The sequence below is a fragment of the Cydia amplana genome, chromosome Z, assembly GCF_948474715.1.
Source record: "Cydia amplana chromosome Z, ilCydAmpl1.1, whole genome shotgun sequence".
Taxonomy (NCBI): domain Eukaryota; kingdom Metazoa; phylum Arthropoda; class Insecta; order Lepidoptera; family Tortricidae; genus Cydia; species Cydia amplana.
Window position 1 is genome coordinate 38,506,984 of NC_086096.1, and position 27,644 is coordinate 38,534,627.

At 36.7% G+C, this 27,644-nt stretch overlaps 2 protein-coding genes across 5 annotated transcripts in view; one reads left to right on the plus strand and one right to left on the minus strand.

The window, feature by feature from the left end:
• LOC134661541 (U7 snRNA-associated Sm-like protein LSm11) overlaps positions 1-17,381 on the minus strand; it is a 76,980-nt gene extending 59,599 nt beyond the window's left edge. The window contains exon 1 of the mRNA XM_063517673.1: positions 16,929-17,381. Coding sequence (XP_063373743.1) covers positions 16,929-17,310 — 382 coding nt within the window. The 5' untranslated portion in view covers positions 17,311-17,381. The remainder of the gene's footprint in view (positions 1-16,928) is intronic.
• Positions 1-27,644, plus strand: part of LOC134661531 (ecdysone-induced protein 74EF) — a 324,468-nt gene that overhangs the window by 123,205 nt on the left and 173,619 nt on the right. For 3 of the 4 annotated variants that reach the window (XM_063517652.1, XM_063517655.1, XM_063517653.1), the window contains exons 3-6: positions 19,521-19,578; positions 21,756-22,003; positions 22,240-22,485; positions 23,903-24,224. In XM_063517652.1, the coding sequence (XP_063373722.1) occupies positions 21,929-22,003; positions 22,240-22,485; positions 23,903-24,224 (643 nt within the window). In that variant the 5' untranslated portion in view covers positions 19,521-19,578; positions 21,756-21,928. The remainder of the gene's footprint in view (positions 1-19,520; positions 19,579-21,755; positions 22,004-22,239; positions 22,486-23,902; positions 24,225-27,644) is intronic. The other variant, XM_063517654.1, reaches the window with a different exon arrangement.

Consider the following 27,644-nt stretch of genomic DNA (forward strand, 5'->3'; position numbering starts at 1 on the left):
GCACTATTCATGATTTTCAATAATAAAGTATTATAGCTTTCTCTAAATTTTAAGTACTAGGAAGTAATTTTACGAAAACTTAAATATACACCATACATACTCCGAAAAAACGTCGTATCGTATCAGACACAGGACGTAGGCTTAACAAAAGCTTACTTTAAAAAAATATACGCATAAGATCAAAAAATAACTTAAAAAAAACTTATCCACCCTGACTAAGAAGTACCAGGCCCCCATAACCCGAAAGGGTCACACCTAGCAACAGCCCATTAAAAATAGCGTCGCGCATAAATCTATGCAGCTACCAAGGCATGGCCGAGCGAAATACTTTCACTGGTCGGGCGCTGACCGCGGACGGGTCGTCGCCCCCGCCCGTGCCATTCAGAAAACGCTGTTTACGCAGATGCCCGAGTGAGTTGCGTCACTTCCGCGGGTTGCGCGCGTCGCGCGGACGCGCTTTTCGCGAATTCGCGTTTGACAAGATTTTTTTTGCTATGGCAATATTCGTTTTTTTTCCACTTTACTTTCGTTATTGTTGATATATTACTTTGAAAAACCAACATTGTTATGGGGGAAAAGGCGCGAAATTCATATTTCTGTGGGAGGACAGGAAAACCCTTCGCGCCTACTTTTTAAATTTGCCGCCTTTTTCTACTGACTGAAATGGCATACCAAAGTTTTGGTATGTTTGCAAACTATATTTATTTAAGCGTCTCGTCTGCATCTTAAGTCGTTTTGCGCGCTGTTAACATTTATATGATTTTTTAAGTATTTACAAACAAATCGAGCGTCTTTCAAATTTTTCGTTATAAAATTTGACGCAAGCAACATTTGAATTCTGAATGCGTTTTATGAGCATTTCTCAAAAAAAAATTACATTCGATCACATATTAGATTTCTATAAAAATTGGTATGCTGGTAAAGTACATGAAGCTGAACAATTTCCACTAGGGATGTAACGATACCGATACCGATACGATATATCGGCCGATATAATCGGCATCGCCGATTTAAAATCACCCGATATCATAACATTGGGCAACAATATTCTTCACCTCAATGTAACCTCACCTTAACTTGATGTGTCAAATAAACTTTTTTTTCTTAAAAAAAATCTACCAAACGTGAACTTTAATTACTGATGTTGGTTTTCTTGTGCTTTGATTACTTAATGGATGATTGATTACCTAAATAAATGTTTATTTGATTTTGATTTGACATTTTTCTTTATTTTTATTTTTCAGTTTTTCACACTTCTTAAAATCGAGTGCCTACTAAACATAAGTATGTTTTATGCAAATAAAGGATATAATTATTTATTTATTTGATTTATTAACTAACTACCAGGCTATCGATATCGGTATCGGTATCGCCGATTATTTACTTTAAATATCGGTATCGGTATCGCATCGGCAAAATCATGTATCGTTACATCCCTAATTTCCACCATATTTCCCAAAATGTCCAAGAAAATTTGTATGAAACATTCCTTTTTTGTTACCAGATTTCCTTACACATTTGGTAACAAAAAAAAAGGAATGTTTCATACAAACTTTCTTGGACATTTTGAGAAATGCTCTTATTGTAACAATTTTACAGTCATAGTTGATTAATGTCGTGTCATAGTTGAAAAACAATATCGCGTCTTATCTTTCCTTTTAGACGGTGCCCATTTTTTGACTTTTATCGCGCTTTTTGCAATGCGCAATCTTAGAGTAATTTTCGCGATTAATTTGTCGGTTCGGTTTGACGATCTCATTTTATTTGACACTTTTCGTTTATTATATTATATCTATCTATCTAATCTAATCCCTTTAAACGAGCAATTCTTGTTTATTTATTTATTTATATATATTTCGGGGATCTCGAAAACGGCTCTAACGATTTCGATGAAATTTGCTATACGGGGGTTTTTGGGGGCGAAAAATCGATCTAGCTAGGTCTTATCTCTGGGAAAACGCGCATTTTCGAGTTTTTATATGTTTTCCGAGCGAAGCTCGGTCACCCAGATATTTATGATAAGAAATAAGAACAATTAATTTTATAACACATCACTAATATAATTATTAATCAAAGAAAGAAAACTAACAAGCAAATCGTCTGTCGTAGCTGGGAAAAAGCATAAAAGTTAGCTTTTGGCTAAAACTAACCTTATCGCCACGTCATACGGTCTCTTATCGTAAAACGTCACTTGTAAAGGTGTCGTTGCATCGTCGCACGCGCCGATAACACGCACGTTACGTGTAGTTTAGACATTTTAGAACTTATTACCAAAGATTAAGGTTGCAATTTGTGTAAATAATTGTGATTATAAAAAGAAATGCAATAGTAAAATTATAAAACTTGTTTGCCACCGGAGTTGTAAATGTTCATAGACAATCTTAAATCGACCTAGACCTATACTGAGGCTAGACTAATATTGTTGAATTAATTGCAGATTTAAGCCCCAATTATGCGGTTCAAGAAGTTGCATGCAATATTCGATACATTAAATTGCTAACTACAGACAGAGTGCAATATGAATTCAGTCGATTGACTAAATACATTTTTTTCCTCTCCCCACGTGAGATTTAGAGATTCGGCCCCCCGAAGCCCTCACGCATTAGGATATTTGACATTTTTTTATGAATGGTATAGTAGGTAGTTTAAAAAAAATATTGTTTAAAACTTTAAGGTCTTGTATTTTTTTTATTATTCCCATATATTTTTTAGTTTCCAATGTATGTATTGTGATAAATTGCTCATTTTCTATCTATTTAACTTTTAGTTATAAAATTCAACATGTGTCAACAACCCTATTAATGGACCTCTTGGCAAAAGTCGGCTAAAAAAATACCTGAACAGGCACTTTGGCGCCTTAACAATAGCGAGTTCAGATATTTGCGAGCACCTCGGCCGCTCCGATACATCTGATGGCGACTGACCAACATAACACACACATATGTTCGTATTCGCGACCTACTGCACAGTTGCATAACCGCCTACGGCTGTTGCCGTCCCTCTCGCACCCTGGACCATCGGTCAATGACCCGGGAATAGGAATAATAGTCTTGGAATTCTTAAATCTTGGGAACGCCAAATATATGTGGCTTTTTAGGTAAAGTCGTTGTCTGGTGTCAATAATAGACCGTATTTTTGTGGTCGTTTTTTTGGTTAGTTGCATTATTTGTCTTTTCTATTGACCTCCACTTTACCTATGGTAATACTCAGCAACTATTCCTACGAGACCAACCCTAAAATAGGGAATATTACGCGAAACTCTGCGTAGGGGGCGCCACTCTTACAATAAGTCACAATCTAAGGGTCTACCACAAACGAGAGAGTCGAAATTTTGTTATCTAACCTCTCTATCACTCTTGCATATTCGAGCGATAAAGAGGCAGAGGATTTCGCGTTTCCCGATAGGCACTTTGTAAATAAACCTTGCCTTGATGTATCAATGTCATATTTGATGGTCTGTGAAAACAAGTTACTCTATGGTATACTTAAGTCACTGGTGCTGCACTCTGGCGGCAAAACATTGCAGTAATACTCCCTATTGCAGACCCCAACATGTTCAAATAGTAAATATGTAGGTAGAAGGTTAGTCAGTAAGCCGCGAAAGTCTAGGTCTTACGGAATTTAGACTTCGCGCGATACTGGATAACACGCGATACTTTCTAACGCGTTGATAACTGGTTTTCAGACTAAATCGAAATTTTATAAATTGATCATGAATGTGTCAAGTCAGGGATCGAACCTGGGTTAGTGTTGGTTAGGACTCGAGTCCATTGAGTCCTCTGCTTCAAAACTCGACTCAGTTTTTGAGACTCTTATAATTAAGCCTAATCTCGAGTTCTAGTTGTTAGAGACCCGAGTCTCTTGTAGAGACTTAAGTCATTTTCAGAGAACTCTTGTTTTTTTTATAAACAATTTCGAAATGCATTGTCTTTATGTAAAATTTATGAATTGGTACGTAAATCATACGATTACGACTTTATTTACTGTTATTTAGGAAAAACCTACAAAATTGTTGACGGAGTCATTATTCGGAGACTCGAGTCCTTTTGAGTTGCTCTTAAAAAAGACTCAAGAAAGGACTCGGGACTTAAAAGACTCAAAAGTTTTTTAAGTGCCGATACGAGTCTCGTACAAACGAGCTGAGTTCTTTAAATTCAGGCTCAAAGGAGTCGAGATCCTACCAACACTAACCTGGGTTCCATTTTGGGGTACATTTTAGAATGTGATGAATGAAATCACATATTTACCCAATCTGAAATGGAGACGACATTTGTGGTCGCCAACCCGTTACAGTATAAATAAAATTATGAGCCAAATTGGGGCAGTTTTTTCACTAAAATAAACAAGACAGGTTAATATTCTAAAATTATTAGATTCCGTCTAATCTAACTTTACATCGAGTTCCACAGAACAAAGAGTCAGTATTATTAACGTCATATTTTCATAGAAAATTGCCACACTTTGTCAAATGGCAAATGCTATGCCGAATTTTAGACAGTCCAACTTTAGGGCGTTCGCTAGTTGGCGCGGATGCACGGAGCGGGCGCACGCGTGCGCGTAAAATCGATGTAAAATCCGTCGCACGCGTCTTGGCCGGTAAGCGCTGCTCTTACTATTTATTGGTAACCTTACTTTTATTATCTGACCAGGGCCATAACCGCGAAAATCGAAGTTCGCAAATTACGGACATTTTTCTCTGTCACCCTTATTACGCCTTCATTGGAGTGAAAGAGAAAGATCCCCGCAATTTGCAAATTTCGGTTTTCGCGGTAGCCCCTCTGACGTTTCGAACGTGACATTACGTGGTCGCAGTCCCGTTTCAGTTCAAATTATGATTATTGAGTGAAAATCGTGTTAGGATTTTCACTAAAATAAACAAGTTTATCTTCTAAAACAATTAGAGCCCGCCTACGGCTGCGTTCCACCGGAGATTTGCGAGGATGCGTAGCGAGGAATGTGTTGTTTGTTAAGAACCAATAGAATCACTTCATTTACCTATCCTCGTTCAGCTCAGCCCTTTCTATTCGTTCATAACCAACACAACCCTCGCTACGCATCCTCGCACAACTCTGGTGGAAATGCAGCCTTAGCTTAGTCTGACTTCATATCTCGTGAAAGCAAAATCATGTAAGTATAACGAGTGGTCCCATTTTAAAAATGGAGCGGCCTAAGACGGAACAATGGTACACAAATAGCGTTAATTGTTCAGGAATAGACAATTATAGAGTTTCACAAGCGCAGCTGCACTTTCCAGGCTTCCTTTATGGTTGGTTATCTAACTTGTGATTGTTTATGGTCGGTACAGTCGGCCTTAAAATATTAATGACCACTGTGTATTTTAACCACATATTTCTGAGGCCAAAGAAGGAAAAAATAATGAGTTTAGGTACTTTAGGGCAATTTAGAAATTTATTGTTTTTTTTTAATACTATCTCGCACGCAAAATATAAATCGAGATTGGGTGTTTCGAGATCTCGAACGACTTTCGAGATCGAGATTTGACATAGTAATTAAAAATGATTTTGATCAAAAATGTCTAAGAATTCCGTATATCTATCTATCTATCTAATACCTTTAAACGAGCAATTCTTGTTTATTTATTTATTTATTTATTGATATATATATATATTTCGGGGATCTCGGAAACGGCTCTAACAATTTCGATGAAATTTGGTATATAGGGGTTTTCGGGGACGAAAAATCGATCTAGCTAGGTCTTATCTCTGGGAAAACGCGCATTTCCGAGTTATTATATGTTTTTCACCCAGATATTACTACTTAATTAGGGTATGCCATGTTATACTTTGAAAATAAAAACATAAAAAAAGAGCGAGAACTCGAAATTGCGAGATAGAGATTGCATTCCCTAGTCTAGACTCTAGAACGTAGCATGCTTACCTAAGAGATGTCTATTCGCTCTCTCATGATCCTATTTAAAGCATGTACCTACTACTTGTATTATACATATAATGTGATGGGTATAATTTGTTTACGTTGGAACCAGGTCAGAGGTGAAGGCCGCGTTTCCTGTATAGAAGTTAGGTACAGTCACCTGCAATAATAATTATGTTACTGCAGGCCGCAAAAATATGTGACACGCTCTTATGACTCTACAAATAATATCGTGTCAGATATTATTGCAGCATTCGTTGTATAACAAATTATTGCAGGTGACTGTACTAGGCGACGATATAGGTATAAATACATACAGATACATAGATACAATCGATAACTCAGGAACAAATATATCCGTTCGAAGTTCGAACCCCGGCTCGTACCAATGAGTTTTTCGGAACTAATGTACGAAATATCATTTGATATTTACCAGTCGCTTTTCGGTGAAGGAAAACATCGTGAGGAAACCGAACTAATCCCAATACGGGCCTAGTTTATACCCTCTGGGTTGGAAGGTCAGATGGCAGTCGCTTTCGTAAAAACTAGTGCCCACGCCAATTACTGGGATTAGTTGCCAAGCGGACCCCAGGCTCCCATGAGCCGTGGCAAAATGCCGGGACAACGCGAGGAAGATGATGAAGTAAGTGCCCTTAACAGGATTCGAACCCGGGACCTCATGATTCGTAATCAGGGCACCGACTAGGCTAGGAGGTTAATAAATAATAATCCAACCAATTAATTATATTTTCGTGACTAAGACAATTTTCTATGGCGATGGCAGTACCATCGTTAACATTTAGATTTTATTCTAAAAATTCTAGACTAGTATTATTTATACAATTTTTTTATGTTTGACGATCTTTTTGTGAAATTCTTAGTGTTAAATTTGATCTGTATGATAATACAATGTTATTATGGAATAATCTATATATATAAATGCAAGTGTCCTGACTGACTGACTGACTGATTCATCAACGCAGAGCCAAAACTACAGAAGCTAGAAAGTTGAAATTTGCACACTAGGTTGCATTTATAAAGTGTACAAGAGATAAGAAGCGATTTTGAAAAATTCCACCCCTAAGGGGGTTAAAAAGGGGATGAAAGGTTGTATGGGGTACAAGTTTTATTTTAAGCTAGGAATTTGAAACTTTGTAAAAATGTATTATATTAAAAAACAAGAAAACTAATTTCAGCGTTTTTGAAAATTCATCCCCCAAGGTGGTGAAAAAGGGGTTGAAAGTTTGTATGGAGATCAAATATTTTTGTGAGTGTGGGACTTGAAACTTTGTATATGGGGATATTATTATAAGACAAGAAAAGTAATTTCAGCGTTTTTGAAAATTCATCCCCTGACAGGGTTAAAAAGGGGTTGAAAGTTTGAATCCATTACAAATGCTTTGAAACTTCTTAGAAAGGCATAATAATAAAATAAATAAAATAAAAAGCCTTTTATTTCCTGCTACAAATATGTTATATGAATGTATGTTTGGTTAGTTAGATATTAGTTTTTAATTTATTTGGTTGTTAGTATTTTAGTTACTTAGTCTATAAGCAGGAACCCCTTAGGTGAAGGCCTCTTCCAAAGCTAGCCATTTTTCTCGGTCCTGAGCAGTTTTTTGCCAGTTCGGCCCGGCGATTTTTCTTATGTCTTCGTCCCAGCGTGCAGTTGGTTTTCCTTGTCGGCGTTTGCCATCAGGCCCTTTCCATGCTGTTACTGTTTTTGTCCATCTGCGGTCTTTCAGACGCGCCACGTGTCCAGCCCATCTCCATTTTAACTTTCTTGCTTGAGCAAGAGCATCAATTGTTTTTAATTTTTCTCTTATTGTGCTGTGTCTTATCTTATATATCTTTTTCACATTCAGCATGCTGCGTTCCATTCCTCGCTGGCATGTGATTATTTTATTTTTTGCCTTTTCGGTAAAATTCCATGTTTGGCATGCGTAAATTAAACTTGGTATAAGGCATGTATCCATGACTTTCTTTTTTAATGTAATTGGCAATTCACTTTTGAATATTTCTTTATAATTCCAGTATTTGTTCCATGTACTTTTAACTCTCCTCTCTATTTCTAGTTCTTTGTTTGTGCTGCTGAACCCAATCTGTTTCCCCAAATATATATAATGATCAACATATTCTAATGGTTTGCTGTCTAATGTTATATTTATTTTTTTGTAGTTTGACATGGTTTTAGTTTTAGTAATGTTTACCTCAAGGCCTACTTGTTTGCTACTATTGTGTAGGGTTTCAATCATGTATTGTAGATTGCGGGCTGATTCTGCTAGTAGCACTAGGTCATCTGCAAACCTGAGGTGGCTTAGATATTTGCCTTGGATAAGTAAGCCTTTGTTTTTCCAATCTAGTTTGCAAATGATGTTTTCTAGTACCGCTATAAAGATTGTTGGGGATAGGGGATCCCCTTGCCGCACTCCTCTTTCCACTGGAAAACTTGGCCCAATATTTTCTAGCTTTATTCTGCTTGTGCTCTTGGTATATATATTCTTTAATATGCTTATGTATTCTATCTCTACGTTTTGATCCTGTAAGGTTGTCCAAATACTTTCATGAGAGACAGTATCGAATGCTTTTTGGTAGTCGATGAACGCAATATATAATGGTCGTCGAAATTCTTGGTATTTCTCAATGATTTGTTCTAACGTGTGTATGTGATCTATGGTCGAGAAACCCTTTCTGAAGCCGGCTTGTTCGATAGGTTGTTTCTTTTCCAGTGTGACTCTTAATCTTTGGTTGATGATTGTAGAGAAGAGTTTATATGTTGCTGGTAGTAGACTAATGGGTCTGTAATTGCTGATGTCCTTGTGGTCTCCTTTTTTATATAATAGAATAATATCAGATTTAGACCATTGTGACGGCGTTTCATATGTCTCTAGTATTTTGTTAAATAGTCTTTGTAGTGGTGCCACTAAAATATCTTGGGCTTCCTTTATAGCCTCATTTGTAACATTGTCAGCTCCTGGACTTTTATCTGGTTTCAATTTGTGAATGGCATCTATAATTTCTTTATCGTTTATTTGCGCTACATTTGGTTTGGTTTGATCTATTTCTATGACATTGCTGTGGCTCGGGAATTCTATCTCTGGTACTTTGTTTGCGGCACAAGCATATAAAGTTCTGTAGAAGTCTGTTGCAATATTAATGATCTCACTGCGGTCATATTTTGTATCACTTTGAGCCTTTAAACCTTCAATCCATGTCTTTTTTGTTCTCAGTTCTCTGTACCCTTTTTTTAAGCTTCCTTTTAGTTCTAAGTGCTTTTCGAGTGTTGTAGTTCTATGTTTCTGATAGTCCAGTTTTATGTACTTGCTTGTTAGTTTGTATAGTGCTTTAAGCTCATTTTTCATTGTTCGAGTTTTATTTTTTGTTTTTTGTAGATTTTGTTTTCTTTCCATCAGGTTTCTTGTGCGTTCTGAAATTATGTTTTTCTTAGTAGTCGGATTATTTGTTTTAGATACGCTTGGTAGACTGCTTTGGATTGAGTGTATTAATTTGTCGTGTAAAGATTGCACCGTGTCTTTTTGTTTATTCGCTAGTAGGACAGTTATGTGTTTTTCTAAGGTCTCTTTATAAGCTAGTATTTCTTCTTCGTTGCTAAGAGGACTGTACTGTTTGTTTTGGTATCTAGCTCTGCTTTTGATTGGCACTGTAAGTGATATTACTGCTCGGAGTGGTCTGTGGTCTGATGGGTAGTTTATGTTTAGTGTCCCTATGTTTTGAAATATTTGTGGTTGGTTTGAGAGTATAAAGTCAATTTCATTTTTATGTTGCCCATTTGGAGAGCACCAAGTCCATCTAAGTTTGGGTTTCTTCTTGTAAAAAGTATTTATGATAGCAAGTTTGTTTTCTAAAGCGAATTCCACTAGTTTTTGACCTCTGGTGTTCCTCACTCCATATCCATATTGTTTTGTAACAAGAGATTCATTTGTTTCAGGTTGACCAATTTTTGCATTAAAATCTCCCATTAGTATGAAATCCTTGTGCGCAGTGTTGATCGCTTCGTTTATGGTATTATAAAAAGAGTTGACCTCTTCTTCGGGTGCCGCTTCGGTAGGTGCGTAGACTTGTATTAAAGAAATCTGTTTATCTGGGAAGCTCATGTTCAGTAGAGCAACTCGCTCAGATAGTCCAATGTAGCTTTCTATATGTTGCTTGAGATATGGTTTTATTATGAATCCGACTCCATATTTGCCAGGCGTGTGACCTGTGTGACAGATAATTAAATCTTCGTATTCGGATATTTCATTACCAAGTCGTCGCACCTCGGATAGTCCGATGATATCGTATTTTATGTTTACCAGAGCTTCTTTTAATTCAATTAATTTTTCATATGACGATAGTGTTCTAACATTGTAGGTTATGATGTTGAGTTGTTTTTCCTTTCTTTGGTTGTGTTTTAAACATTTTAAGGTTGATGACTTTGGAAGGTTGTGGTCGTAAACTTCCTCGGTGACCAGCCGGCTTGGAAGTTGTTCAGGTTGCTTTTCTTTTGGTGTATTATCTGTACTTGTTTTTCCTTTTTGGTTTTGGGTGTGCTGTCGCCACCCAGTTGTTACTTTTTTTGGGTCTCTGATGAAGATGACTGTCCTCGCCCTAGGAAGTTGAGTATGTTTGGCCTGATAATGTCTTTGTTCGCCGTTTTTTCCCGGGTCTCTTCGGATGTCCCCGGTTTGGGTACCTTCGCCGGTCCTTGCTGGCTCGCCGGAGTTTGGCTACCACTTTGCGGTGAGACTGACAGGGCTCTCTTTTTGCTATCATTTTTCTCTTTGACTATCAGTTTATTATAGCGAATAAATGCAATATTTCCTTTTGCCTTTTCTTGTATGACTTGTTCTTTCAGTATTTTTCTCTCTTCCAATACTTCTTTAGGGAAATCTTCTGTTATATATATTTTGGAGTTAGTTTGTTTCAGCTGTTTCCTGTTTTTTAAAATCATGTTTCTTTTCGATTGAGATGATAGGTTAATTAGTATTGGGCTGTGTTTGGATTGTCCTAATCTTCTGCTGAATTGTATTTCTGTATTCTGAAGAGGAATGTTCATTTCTTTTGTGACAATGTCAATTACTTTCTGTTCCTTTTCCCATTGCTCCGCTTCTACGCCATGGAATATAATATTACGCTGTCTCTCCTTCTTTTCCATGAGTGAGATCTTGTTTTCAAGTTGTTTGATTTTTTCATCACTTCCTTCTTGTTTATTATGAATTCCAGTTAATTCCACGTTCAAAGAATCCATAAGTCGTTGATAGATATTCTCCGTTTGTTGTTCCATTTCATATTTCATCTCTAATTTCATTCTTAGGCATATTTTTTCTATTGACGATTCTGACAGCTCCATTTTGTGTTAGTTTCCGAACGGACTTTCTATTTTTCTACTATGGCAATACTTCCCCAATTGTCAAACCAAATTTTGAGGCGGAAAGTTCGGGTAGGTTTATTTATTTATAGGAAGGTTATGTCAGACACTTTCTATTTTGCACAGTTTTAGTCCGATACACGAAATGTACAGCGTAGAAAACGTTTACACTTAGATCACGGTTCTTTCCCTTCCCGTTTTTGATATTTAGACACTATATTTCACGGTTTTTCTCCGAAATTGCATTTATCTACGCGAGCGAGGTTTCACCATTACAAGTCACTTTGACAGATCCCTGAAAGGCATAATAGCCGATTACAAAATAAAGTAATTGCGACGTTTTTGGAAATTCAACCCCTAAGGGGGTTAAAAAGGGGATGAAAGTTCGTCTTGGGGTGCAAATTTCATTTTAAGCTGGGAACTTGAAACTTTGCAAATAGATATTAAATTTAAATACAAGAAAACTAATTTCAGCGTTTTTGAAAATTCATCCCCTAAGGTGGTGAAAAAAGGGTTGAAAGTTTGTATGGATATCAAACATTTTTTCGAGCGCGGGACTTGAATCTTTGTATTTGGGGATATTATTAGAAGACAATACAAGTAATTTCAGCGTTTTGTAAAATTCATCCCCTAACAGGTTTAAAAGGGGGTTGAAAGTTTGTACAGGGTACAAATTTTATTTTAAGCTAGGAACTTGAAACTTCATAAAAAGGTATTACTTTAAAACGGAAAAAAATAATTTCAGCGTTTTTGAAAGTTTGTATGGAGTTCAAACATTTTTGTGAGAACGGGCTTGAATCTTTGTACAGAGGCATATTATTAGAATACAAGAAAAGTAATTTCAGCGTTTTTTAAAATTCTTCCTCTAAAATGGTTTAAAAGGGGTTGAAAGTTTATATAGGGTTCAAATTTTATTTACTTCAAACTTCGTAAATAGGTAGTTAGGTAAATAGAGGACAATATGAAAATCTTCTAAGGGGTTTGAGAGGGATTATGTCGAGAACAATTTTATTTAGTCAGGGGCTAGAAACTTCGTAGGTTGTGAAAGACAAGTCTCATGCGTTGTATAATATTAATAATTAACAAATGATTAACCGTCCTACTGCAATATTTTGCTGCATAATGTTCTAAGCTAATGTAGAATATATAACCACCAATATACAAATCCACGCGTACGAAGTCGCGGGCAACAGCTAGTATTAACATAAATAAATTGCTCTGATAATTAGATTAAGATAATATGTACCTATGTAATACCTAATTACTATTCATAAGTGCTTGTTGCTAGGCCTACATGAATAAAGTATATTTTGAATTGAATTGAATAACAGACCGTTCGTAAACCTTATTACAAAAGGCATAAGGCCCACCGATGGACAGTTAGGAGTGTTGCTGTTTCTACTACGCACTAATACCAATTGCAGACCGAGAAAGTAGTAATGAAACAATGAACTGTAGCATGCGTTTATGGGATATCGAAACATAGGGTGTCTGTTCAATGCACAGCCTCGACTACGAGACGGATCACATAAGACAATGGCGGTCAAAATACATTAAGCGCTCCCATACAAATGTAGTATGGGAGCGCGGCCGCTTATTTCAGTTGCGCCCACAATTACGACCAGTAAGGTACTCATGTTAAAATATGTATACAGGACAACGTAATACCTGAAATCATTATATCGATTAACTCGTTATTAATATGTATCTTGAAGTCCGGCAACGTGCTGTTGCGGGTGTCTGTGTTACCATTAGGTTCATCTGCTCGTTTGCCACCTATATCACAAAAATAAACAATCAATAGGAATAGCAAATGATGCGCGTGCGACGACGGAGTGCATAATCCTAACAATGGCGTCCTATTAGCATTGCCGTGACCCCGTGACCGTCATGTATCGCGTGTGGGCCTTAAGTCTTTAGCAATTAGGTTTAAAACGAGTCGACAGAGGTGGTGTGGGTTCAGCCAGCAGTTTTTGAAAAATCGTAGCGCATTTTCAGATCATGATACGGTTGCCCAAAAATATGACTAGCAATCTTGAGGTCTTTCTCTAGTAACTTCATCGATTCGAAACTGATTAAACAAAATTTCGCTGGATAAAAAAAAACACGGACTAAAACGCACATAGGTATAAATCCCGAATAATATATTCATATAAATTTAGAAGTGCTAGAAAATCTACTTTCAAATACAATAAAAACCGGCCAGGTGCGAGTCGGACTCGCGGTCTAAGGGTTCCGTAGTTCCGTACATTAAGTACGAGTCACGATATGGCATAGTTAATTTTCGTAAATTGATTATAATTTTTTCATTAAAAATATTTAAACGCTGCATATATCGTTGTTGTAACACTGGTATTATATTTAACTACCAAACAATAGAAAACTAACGTGTCGGAAGCCGGTGCGGTGATGCTCGAAGTATCAATATATTAGCAAATGTATGAACTCGTACTAAACACAAATCAATATGTAATCAGGCCCTAAGGCAAGTGTACACGCTCGTAAGGGCCTTATTAGTTCAAAATAGCATCATGATTATTATCAAAATGGAAATAGAATACCTAATAGAATGTCTTTGGGAAATTAACACATTAATTGCCAGTAGCCAAACAAGACATCCGCGCCAGGCTACAAAAATTTCGTCATATAAAGCTGTAGTACCACGATCCCGACTATCGGGTCGTCCGGCCTGGGAACGAAATCATAAAATACCCGATAGTCGGGTTTTCAGCACTCAATGTGTTAATTGAAACTCAGGAACGGTGTAATAAAAACAGGGCCTATTTCACGTAGATGGAAAAGTTTGAAACCTGAAAGATAGGGCTATAGTGTAAAATAATCTAAGATCTAACGTTGCCTGGGTGGCCCTGGGGTCGACGGCATTGCGTACAACGGCCTGACAACGCGACCCTACGGCTTTCCTCGCGCGATATAGGCTGTGTTCTATAGGAAACATTGTTTTACGGTCATTTGCGAAAATTCACTGAACAACTGAAAAGTTTAACAAGTTAAAACCGAATTTCAAAACTCATAAGGCCCACTTGCACCATTCCACTAACCCGGGGTTAACCGGTTAAACCTGGAGCTACTATGGTTACTAGTACAATTTGACACTAGGTTAACGGTATAACCGCTTAACCCCGGGTTATTGGGATGGTGCAAGTGGGTCTAAGAAATTTTCGATAGTATAGTAGTTCAGAATGGCGAAGTAGTCTCGAGAATATGTTGTTTGTTTTGGCTCATTACTGTTGTTTAAAAAAAGTGTAATATTCGCTTTATGTGCCTGTGGCTGACTGTTAGAGAATGCCTTAAGGCATTAGGTCTGCCATTTTTACGTATTATTTTATGATCAATAAAGTTTAAATTAATAATTAATATTGATAGCTTATTATGCAGTGAACTGACGTGGAAGTGTACATCTAATGATGAATTAGTCTTTAAGGCCCCTTTGCATAATCCCGTTAACCCAGTGTCCAATTGTACCACTACTGCCTATCCTGTGCCATATATTCGTGTTCCGTGTTTTGTACAATAAAGAGTTTATACATACAATTATTTAGTCAACACCCGGAAATCCATCGTGACTGACATCGTGACATGTAAAGTCCAGCCATCACTTCTATAAAAGCATAAACTTTTTATTTATCAAACATTACGAAGATACCACAGACTAATAGCACCTACAATCACACTTGGCAACAAACGCATAGCTCACTACCCCGTACCTCGCTGTAATAGTGCATGGTCTAAAAGGCATTTTTCTTTTTTGGCACCATACTTATATAATAAAGCAAACAAAACCCTTAATATAAACACCATTAGTAATTTTCAATTAAAAAACAAAATCAAGACTTGACATTAAATTATACTGAAGCGAAAGAGCTATTACGAAGCGTGTTCTAGTACATACAATCTAAAATAACCAGACACACACGCGCGTAAACACACATAAACACACACATATTCTAAAAATCAGACATACAGAATACTCACACACGCGCGCGTACACACACATCATAGTTTCGTATGTTTAGATTATCTTTCTTTAATTTTAATTTTAATATTGTTGAAACTGAAATATAAAATGTCTAACTTGTAACATTACTGACGCTTGTAATTGGGAAGGAACTGGCTCTTGAGACACAGGGACACCTACTTTGAGAGCCAGGAACCAATGCTATGTAACCACTCAAAGTTGCAATAAAGATTATTTTATTTTATTTTATTTATTTATTATATTTGTATGCTGGGCTAAATGGCTGTCAAAAAATAAATATTGTGATAATATTGCTAACGCAACAATTGCGACCACTCTGACAACAGTGTGATGGCAAAGAATATTGCCATAATGCGGGAGAGCACATAGCACATGTATACCTCTTACATTTCAATAAAGTGTCAACAGGGTCTCTACGTACGTGTTGGCTTCTGCGCCGCGCACGCCTACTAAATGTCCGGAACACTATTGTTCCGTGATGAGAAAGAAAGCCATATATGGTAGATAAAGTAAACTATCTGGGAGATTGAAAGCTCGGAAAACATATGAAAACTCGAAAATGCGTTTTCCCAGAGATAAGACCTAGTTAGATTTCCGAGATCACCGAAATATATATATAAATACAAGAATTGCTCGTTTAAAGGTATAAGATAAATGGACCATGGTTTCGAAAAAAGAATTCTATTCTATTATATTCTAAATAACCTCCAGATGTAGAATGATTCGAAAAATATACTTAAAAATCAATACGAGCATTACAGAGTTTCTTATTTCACCCTACCGCTACTCTCATAAATTTTAATACACTTTCATGTATGGTGTATAAATAAATCATGCAGTGTCATTGGCCAAAGCTTGCAAATACACCAGCATCATTCATACAGGCTACAATTTTGAAATAAATCCAACAACTGAATCGTCAAACAAATTATATTGTATCATAAACGCGCACAAGAATCGGTTGAAAAATGCAACCTGTAGAGGAAAACATCTAGTCATGCGAAAACTTATTGCCTAAGCTGAAACTGAGACCTTTCCTAATGCTTCACTACATAGTATAAAACAAAGTCGCTTCCCGCTGTCTGTCTGTATGTCCCTATGTATGTTTAGATCTTTAAAAACTACGCAATATAGATAGAGTGATTCAAGAGGAAGGTTTATGTATAACTTGTTAACCCGTGCAAAGCTGGGGCGGGTCACTAGTAGTCAATAAATAAAGGATAACTCGATAGCTAACATGGGTCCCATTTTAATTGCATTTTCATTGTATGGTGATAGCGGAAATATAGACAATGAAATGTTTTACCATCAACAGCTCTTTTTGGTTACAAATTTGACATAATGTCAGCAGTGGTGTATTCCCATTTGTCCCCGCCAGGCTCATATGGGAATAGGCGTTTGTGTTTTCATAGAATTCATTCCCACTTGTCTGCACCTCATGGAACAAATGGGAACACACCTGCAGTGGCTTAGTAATTGGTTTTGGGTTGAGACCATTCTAGAACAGAACCTTTTATTTACTTTTGTTGTACTGTTTGAATTAAATTTAACTTCATTGTATCTTTTTAATTTTGTGTTATGAAACAATAAAACGAAACGCCTTTGTTAGAGCAGTGACGCAGCATTCGAGCGCGCTAGGCGTCGTACCAAAACATAACCTCAAAATCTCACCTTCGTATTTTGCAAAACGCTGCTTGTTTTTCTCTTCGAGGGCCTGCTCGTATGCTTGTTTACGCTCCAATTTCTTTTTCTCCCGCTCCTGAACCTGCTGCCCCATACCGACCGCTAATATTTCTTGATTTTTCAACAGTGCCGCTTCGAATTGCTGTAGATTCTCGTAAACAGGCGCATCGGGCACTGGTAGCATGATTTTGTTCGAGTATAAAGCCTTCATAGGGTTGAATCTCACACTGTACGCGTTTATTTCAGAGTCTGAAGTCGAACCGTCGTCGTCCACGTCGGATTTCACTTCGAGTTTACTAAAATTCTGCAAGCCACTCGTGCCCGGCATGGGCTCGGGATCATTCCACTCGATATCACTGTTGTCCAACATTGTTTCACTTATTGAAAATACGTTTTTACAGTTTTCTACAGATATTGAACCTACGCCGGTGACGCCGGTTCCGATTTGGTCTTGACTTTGAAGTAAAAATCAATAGGTAGAAACATGGTAGAAACGTCAAATAAAAACAAAACAAACGTGACACGTTTCGATTTACGCATTCGTTTGTCGAATCGGCCTCGTCAAATTAAGCAATAAATACATGTACTTCAAATGCTTTAAAAGTAAAAACAATGTTTTTTAATTATTTATTATTCTAAAATGATAAACGATGCAATTTTTAATTCCATCAACATGAAAACAATTCAGTGACTTTTAAATTGTTACTGTGATACGAAACGTCAACTTTGCGTTTCGGTCCACGCATATATTTTCGTCACTTAACAAAAAGTTAACGATGAAATAAATTAATTTAAAGAAAATTTAATTTTAAAACTACAATTTGTACCTAAGTTCCTTTTTAATTGAATATAACAACCATAATAATCTCGTGATAGAATGTTGAAGGCTCTTCCTCGAGCTACATTATTTACAATGTCTTGTAGTTAACTAACGTTCAATGATTGGGTTGTTATGTTATGTACCTATCATTATTTTTATTTAACAAACAAAGAAATGTCATTCACGGTATAGCGAAATGTTATATCGTTTTTGTTTTCATTGAAATGTGAAAGACATCGTTATGTAAATTTAACGTAAATTTATACCTTAACATGATTAGTTATTCGTTTAAATAAAGCTATCGCGATAGATTGCCCAGGTATCTGATAATTGCATCTACACGAACTTAAATCAGATCAAATAAATCTAAAAATAAAACAAAACCATTCTCATACAGCAACTACAACGTGTTCGATCAAAACGCATCATTATCACAAACCAATAAAGTTTATAATCAATCGATAGAAGTCAAGTGGTGTAATTTCTAATATTGTATAACTGAGTCGTCATCGCGTGCGCAAGGTCTTTGCCGTGCAGTAGGAAGTTAAATCAAGGCTCAACTCATCGTACTAAAGTCTATAAATCAACTATAATAGCTTTGCAGTGTAGGGAAAAATACCTTGGGCCAGAGTTGTTTTGATCTATTGAATAAGAGATGGCGCTTTATGTTGTAATGTCGCCATCTATTGTCGAGTGGAAAACACTAGTTTTGTTAACTTTCACGTTGATAATATTCGAAAATAACTAACTGCTCAATTAAAATTCGTGTATCTTATTAATAACAGGTTAATTTTTCATGCATTTTAATAGCCGTATCAAAACCCAATGAATAATGCAGTTGCATTAATATGCAGTAATACGTGGCAAAGTTATATCACGGCCATTCTTGGTTAATTTTTACAATATGTACGCAGTTTATGATGGACTTTTTGTTAATCAAATTAACTTGTCAAATATAACAAAACAGATAAATTTTAAGAATAGTTTACTTATAAATTTATTATATTATACCTAGGTACCTTTCATTGTAAAAATTGTATCTAAAACAAAAAAAAGAGTAAAAAAATAAACCTCAGTAATATTTAAAACCCGCCAAAAGTCCTATATCAAAGATAATAGATATTCGTCTTTGCTTAAATCACGAAAAAAATGAAACATCCATGTTAAAATATAATGTCACTGCAACAGTCACTCATAACTTTTTAAACGCCATGACAGCGAAGAAAGTGCACTACGAATAGGAAGCGTTTAGAAAACAAAAGTCGTTTACTTTTTTTAATGCCAATTATAGTGAAAGAGCGTTCATTGTTCGCATTTTTTGTCTGTGGCTTCTTCGTAGTGTTGCTAGCCTTCCGTGCATTGTTTTTTTTTTATTCTCCATGTATTGCGATGATGTTACGATTGTTGCGATGCTGATTAATTTATATAGTTTTTGCGGTGGACTGAATAGCTTTAGTTCGCTATTTAATGGAATTCTACTTTGATCTAACCGAAAACTCTGCACACATTGTCAAAATATTTAGGGGGTAACATGAAAATAAAATATTTTCAGTAACTGGTATATGTATATATATACAATAACCTTACAAAATACATAACATTAAAAATACAAGGTTTGTGTTGTTAAAAAAAAATTACAAAAATCATACTAAAACTCACACATTAAAAACGAAATGGTTTTATAGGTACTCTGCAATCGTTGCTAAAGCAGATTCCAAAGTCTAATTTAAGTTACCAAAGTGCTTCTCTCTTGTCCTCAGAACGGCGCAGGCCCATGGTGCGCGTGCGCCGACCTCTCCAACAACGGATCGTCGCCAGGTGAACTCGGCGCATTGATAACACAAACTAGCATTTCACTGTTGAACACGTGACCCACTCCAACGCACGTTAAGGTTAAAAAACTTAAAAACCCACGGATTCTAATTGAAAAAAAGTCTGTAGTCGACGATTAATTTCTTTGGATTTGGTATTCTAAAGACTTTTTTTAAAGGATTGCAGGCATCTGCGTTATGCTTTTATAAATATCCATTTTTATCTGATCCACGAATATTGTGCGCCTCTATGGGTAAGCATTTTAATTAAAATATATTTGTAAAATATCGTGCGTCGCAGAGCTGAATTTTCTGGATCACTTTGTCTGTGTTCTTTAGATTAGGTATCTATATCCTGAATAAAATACATAGTTTTGCAACAAGGGCAATAGCTTATAAATTACTTAATAACTATATGGTTTTATAAAGTAATTAAATAGTAATTAATAATTACCGTTACAATATATGATTATAGCTAAGGTCAATGCGGCCGAATCCGTCCTACGGGAAATTTTATTGCTAAAAGCAATCGCTGCGTTGTCGAGAAAATTACTAATCGTGTTACTGTTTAAAAAAAAACGTTTGTTGGAATTTCCTGTATGACGGAATTCGCCGAATTAACATATAATATTACAAGCATCCAGTAACGTAGGATTTATCTTAATTTTAGATAATGAGTACGCTACATTAATGGTTTTAGACACCAAACCCCGCGCAGCTCTGCCCCATCTGGGATTCAACAATATCGCAATTTGTTTGTTTTTCCTCTATTGGATATCGCATTGAGGTAACATCGGCTATCTATCCACTTGAAATACTCGAGAATCAATTTATCTACAACCATTAGGAATTGTTACTAAGTAGGTACGCACAATTCATTTAATGGCACTAAGTATATCTATTCCATTGCTTATCAACTTAAATAGCTTTGATTTATTCAGGATAAAAGTTCTCTAAGTACATTGGCATTTAATATTTTGGAATAATTAAATAACTGTAAATATCGGTAAGCATTCTGTCCTAAAATATTTTATTAAAGCAGATTTATCAGATACAACTGCTAACGAAATGACTATTTTATAGGAGAGAATGGAAAAAATAAGACACATATTTTTTATTTTTTCTCTTTGGTTTTAAATTGTTATTTATTCTGATTTCAAATCTAAGCTTACGCCCATTAATATGCTATATTTAAGTTTATATAGGCCCGTCCAGACAGGATGATAAAATTCGAAAAAAAAATTGGTGGCAATATCTCATCTACCATCTTAATTACACGTACCTACACAATTTCATTGTGGAATCATCGAGCTAATGTCGTTCAATTTCATTTTTGCGTCCACACCACATTGGCAATTTACCCAGATTGGACGAGAAATTGTCCCGCTTGGACAGGCCTAAATAAATCTCCTTCTGGCTAGTAACTAACAAAAATGTTGCCAGTAAGAAAAAACACTAACACTTCAATTATACACGCCGAGTTATGAAATGAAACAATGAACTTAAATCGGTGCTCGGTCGTGATATAATTGCCCATACTAAACAGTAATTATCTTCATCGGCGGTTCATTTCATGTCAGAAAACAACATTGAAACAAACTACCACGTTACTATTAACGGCTGTATGGAGGAACCTTGCTGTCAAAATACGTGATAACTGATAACGGCACGTATAGCGCAGTTTTATTACGTCAATTGACGAATACCTAGCTTTTTTTATAGAGATTCCTGATTAAATAATAGTAACGATTCTCCATATAACTCTTTTTTCGCTTGTATTAAGCCATCTCTTTTTTTCTATCAAAAAGAGACCTCCATGCAGCGCCATCTATTATTGTGATGAGTAACAATATGTGTATTATATAGCTTATTATTTGTGGTCATTTATTTGTTTGTGCCTAAAACGAACTCTGCCTTGCCTGACTATCTAACATTTAAAAATCTCTTAACATCTTCATCATCATTCGACGTTACCCTTATCAATTAAAATCCCTGATAGATCATTGTTCAATTACGTTTGCCAATCATTGTTGTGCAAGGTCATGGATATAGAATTAATTACTGCTAACAATCGCATTATAACCAGCCTTCTCAAGCGCTTGGCAGATGCTCAATTCTAACCTAAAAATTTGGGTGTGGATTCGTTTAAATACGTGAAAGCCTATACGCTCTCCATGTTCGCAGGCTGCTGATGGGAAAACAAGCGGTGAGATAACTCCCGTCCACAAATGACGGTTACGCGCGCAAGTGCAACAACATTCAGTGGTTCAGTGACAGTGTTGTGTTGAAGAGCGCCATCTGGCGTGCAATAGCGGCGCAAGGTGGCGGGGACGCATGCTGCGTCGTTGCCTTTGGCGATGCCATTTATAGAAGATGAGTGGTGGTCAGCTGAAAATGAGGGTAGAATGGTTGACCTCTCCAATTGTTTACAAGTGAGTATGCTTCTATATACATTATAATGCCGTGCGAAAGGCTACGCCTGATTTAGTATTAAATATTTATCTAATAACCCTACATTATCTATTACAATTCTAAGTCTATTAAGCCAGATAATCCCTCGGTCATATGTATATGACTGACTATTCTGCATCTCTTTCTTCACCACGCCAACTAATAAATTTTGTTTCAATAGTCAACGTATAAACCTCCAAAACTGTAATGTTTTCAGGACGCGGTAGCCGCCGCTAGTGGGCAGGCGGCCGCACAGCTACAGCAGATGGCGACATCTCTCGGCGAGTTGTCGCAAGCGGAGCTGTCGAACATCGTCGGCGGACTGACGCTGGAACCTGACGTCACGGAGGCCGCGGACCCTGATGATATTCTGAAGCAGCTGGGGGAGACCGCCTTTGACAACTTCGACACATTCTTTACGGACCTGACTAATGCGACGACGGTGCCGCCTATTGAGATTAAGGTAGGTCAGACCGGAAGAACTTAAAATTTTAAACAATCGACTGACTGTCAGGAATAATATTCGGTAAAGTGATTTGGAGTTAAAGCCATAATATAGTTAGAATACTAAGGCTGGCCGCAGAAGCTCGACATTTTTATCCAGTTTCCGTATGGAATGACATGTGTGAACGGGACGTCGCTCTCTATACACGCGTAGCGCTGTTTCGCTTGCACATGGCATTCCGTACGGAAAATTCCGTGCGTCTGCGGCCAGGGTTTATCTTGCCAAGGCATATTGTCTTCCGATTCATCTGAGTACCTACTTATACAATTCATCACGCTAATAGTCCTAATATATTATTTTCTCTTTGATCTCCGCTCATTATAACCGCATCTATTATAAGCTGATAGCACCTTGGAGGATACAACTAAACGAAGTAGCCATTAACAGGCTTTCCCCTCTGTCGAAAATAGGCGGCCAACGGTCATACACAATGTATGGACTGACGTTTATCTGACATGGCTATTTTTACGTTACGCATACATTTGACGTTCCCCTCCTCCGCAAAAATCGGCAGACGGTTTTGTACAGAAAATTACAGACATGGCGTCTCCGTTTGATTATATCCTCCAAGGATAGCACTAATAATAAGAGCGTACAGTTATTAAAAGACTGCCTTCAGAAAAAGTCTTATATGTTTAAGAAAGTTAGGTATACCATGATAAATTGATGCATGACTTTGCCTTGGTTACATCCGAAAGCAATATAAAAATATAATATATAATTTATAGCACTCCGACTACATTGTATAGTTTGTAGCTTTCTAGTAGAGCCCGAAGGCTTATCCTATTGTCTATTGTTCAGTAAAACCGCACGTGCTACTTACCTGCAAAAAAGGGTCCCAATTATTCTATTTGGCATCTGAGCGCGGGCTAGTCCAACGCTCAAAAAACCAGTATAGGTGCGCTCTCCGATAACGCGCCTTTGTTACGCATCTCGATGACACATTTTAGACTGGTTCTGTAGCGTTCGACTCGCCGGCACTCAGTAACCGAAGTACCGATTTTTTATGCAGGTGGTTGTGGCACGTGGCACGAGCGGTTTTACTTAACAATAGACAATAGGATTAGCCTTCGGGGTCTATTAGAAAGCTACAAACTATACCTTTGTCCACACTAAAAAAATGGCGATTAGAAGTGTTGCTGTTAGTATTTTCCCTATTTGTTACGATTTACATCTGCCCTATTGGTATTCTACATATGTAGTAATACGTATTTTAGCACAAAGAATAAAACATAAAACGTGAAACTAGGTAAGGTAATCTAAACTAAAAACTTTCTATAAAGATCTCCGCGGCAAGCGTTTGGTTGGATCCTACTTATAAACATAATTAAATTATTGTTCGACAGAGTTTTAACAGCTTTTTTCCCCATTTCAGCAAGAGGAAAACAACAACATCTCGTCCCCGAGCTCGAGTAATCACCTCCAGAACTCATACTACCAACCCAACCAACTATCCATACCCAACAATGGACAGCAGCGGCTGCAGCAACTCCTGCGCTCAGGCAGCGGGATCAACAACAGATACAACATAGCCTCAGCCAATCCACTACTCGCGGAGAAGCTTGCGGCGACATCTAGCGGGATAAAGCAGGAGCCACTCAGCTCGGATTACAACGGTACGAGTATGAATTATGGCAACGCTCCGCCCATACAGAGGTCCGGGAAGCCCCAGGTGAACGACGCAGGCGGCGGTAAAGGTAAGCTACAAATATTTCTTAGCTTCGCTTTATTTATTTTTGCGCCCTCTAGCGGCGAGTAGCGGAACTAAGGTGCCACTACGCCGAGCGCTTGAAAGGTTAGAGCGCATTAGTAGCATTCATAGTTATACGTAATGTAACTAGATGGCGCTGTGAACAATATATTATTATTGCAACTTGTAGTTTTAACAAGAGTACGAAACAATTGATATGTGGGAAGAAAATAGGTGTTCATAAAGCACTAATTAGTAATCATTCGCCCACTTCTGTCTGGACATTTAATCTGACAATTTATTTTAATTCATAACGCATTTATGGTTTACAAATAGAATAATGCGTTTCATAATTGCGCTGTTATGTTAGGTATTAAAAGATAAAATACGGTTGATCGCAATTTATTATCCAATCTTAAACAATTTATTCGTTAAAATAAATTTAATTATATAAATGCGAAAGTTAGTTGTAAAACATCTCAATAGATGTCGCTACTAACACTGCCACACACAAATGCTAGCCAAAAATTTAAACATGCAGTCGAGTTCGGCGCCAGCGCTCACTTATCTGAACAAAACATTTCAAACCGCGTTAGTTCCCAATCTCACCACCGGCAAAGTAAACTTGCGCTTCAACTTGCAATCTCTTCGATGCATTGCAGTTTTCTATTACTTTCGATTTCCTGTAGAGGAAGTAATTTCCTAGCCGGACTGCTTTTCTCTCGTGAGAAAGTACCGCTTAAGTCTTGGCCGGTGCTATTTACAGACGGGAATCGGGCCAGAATATTTTGAAATATATGCGTAATGTAAGAGAAAGAGATAGGTGTATTAGCGTACGAGTATTTATTTAGTGCGCTGAGATAATATGGCTTGTGATTATTATGACACTTAGGTACTTGCTTTGTTTTGGAGAACCGTTTTTAGAGATCCGTATACCCGATAGGCGATGACCGTAAATCCCAAATTGCGACCTAGGGCTGTAATGTAAGTACGTCCGAAATTATCTATAAGTTTTATTTTTCCGCACAAAAGAATTACGAACTCGTGTTAAATAAGCCCTCGACTTCGGCTTCCGGCTTCAATTCGTTCGTAAATTCTTGTTTACCGCCCTTAATACACAATGTACTATAATATGTCTGTTTGTCTATTCACCGGATAGACAAACAGACAGCACTGTATCTCATAAACTTTATAGGTAGACTGCATGAACTTTTTATAGATTGTGTATTTTGATTAGTTTACTTTTAAACTGTTTTTACGCAGCTATTTTGATTATGAATACCTAAACTGAAAGTCATAATTAGATTCCAAAAAAAGTAAGATAATGTTGCCACTTTTTACTAGCGCGTCTTGTATTTATGTTAAAATAAGTAAATAAAAGTACTTTTTCAAATCGTAGGAGTAAAATTACCAATAAATAAATTATCTTAGCGTGTTTATTTATAAAAAGGAATTTACTATACCTACTTGGTCTTGTCAGAATCCCATCCCGTCCCATAGAAAATTTGAATTTCGCGCCTTTTTTTACTGACAAGATTTGGTTGACCAGCTTTATTTTACATACAAATTATTGCAGTGGCAACATTGTCATACTTTTTTTGGAATCTAATTACGATTTTTAGTTTACAATAGATAAATATTTAATATTTTACTTGGGCGAAGTTGGGCACCAATGGTTTCAATGAATTGCAACATTGATAACGGGGGTTGATCCTGTTATACCTACTTGATGCCTTTATGCTGACTGTTAACAGTATCACTACACCTTATAAAACAAAGTCTCCCCACCGCGTCTGTCCGATTGTATGTTGTATGTCCATATCCCGACTAGAACAATTACACACCTGGAAACAAAGTGTATACCGATTGCGCCGCGTTTCCAGAAACAAAACACTATAATAAAAAAGATTGTATGTATGTTCGCGATTAACTCAAAAACTATTGAACCGATTTCCATGCGGTTTTCACATATCAATAGAGTGATTTTTGAGGCAGGCTTAGGTGTATAATTTGTTACGATTTTGTGCAACTCGTGCGAAGCCAGGACGGGTCGCTAGTTCACAGTAAAATAATCACTAATAGTGGACTTAACGCCACAAAATATTTTCAACCAGTCAACTAATTAGCTGAGACGTTCGTGCGTAGGAAACATTAGAGTCCGGAAACATAATATAATATTAAATATAATATGTAATTAAAATCAGAGATGAAACTTTAGATACCTACCTATAATTAAGTCGGAATGCTCTTATTTATAATATACCTATAAACCTGAATTCTTGCATGCGGATAATATTTGATGCGTGATATTCTAGGAAATTATAAATTCCATGAATACTAATTGCATTTTTATTCCCAAATCGGTTCACCCGTTTAAGATCGAGCTACATTAGTGCATACTTATTTCACCCCTCTTTTTGCGTCGGGGGTAAAAATAACCAGGTATAATCGCAAAAATGAATAAACAACATTTAAGAACCTGCTAATAAATAGAAAGGGCATTTAAAAGTACATTTTATTTATATACTGGTCGATAATGGAAAACAGATTTCAACAAGTACCTATTCAAATAAAAATAAATCGCACACCCTACGCTTTCAACAGAGGTAGAATTCCGCATTATATTTTGACAATTGATGACATTGCTAATCGTGTAACATCATACGAATAAGGATGACTCATGATGACATAGTCTAGTTAAATCGAATAAAAATATGGAAGTGATACGTAAAAAAATACAAGACCTCTGATTCAGAATTTAAGTTTATTTTGCCTTCCTTAATGAAAAAAAAAATACACAGGTTTTCTTGTTATTTTTTACGTAGATTCTGCCCGTAACTTAGTCCGCTTGGAATTATAACTTCCGGGATAAAAACTATCTCATGTCCTTCCCGGGACTCATATACTAAATCATACTAAGTTGGTTCAGCGGTGTAACCGTGAATAGGTAACAGACAGGCTTATTATTATTATATTACTACCTCTCGTCTATAGTAAATTCGTCCCCCCTTTTTCGTCCCCTTAAGGAGTGATTCTCTGCGTAAAAACTATACCGTGTCTTTTCCCGGGACTCAAACTATCTCCATACCAAACTTAATCTAAATCAGTTCAGCGTTTAAGAAGAAACAGACAGACAGAGTTAATATCGCATCAATCTATACATTTTAAAACAAAGTCGCCCGCCGCGTCTGTCTGTTTGTGTGTATGTATGTTAGCGATAAACTCAAAAACTACTGAACGGATTTTTATGCGAATTGCACCTATCAATAGAGTGATTTTTGAGGAAGGTTTAGGTGTATCTAAGTATATTGGTAATATTAGTTGGAATACCGTCATATTTCAAACTGTCAACGGATTAGTTTAATCGGGTATTCGTATAAAATAAAAGAAATTTACAGGAATAGTGTTTGCTAATGAGCCCTAAGGC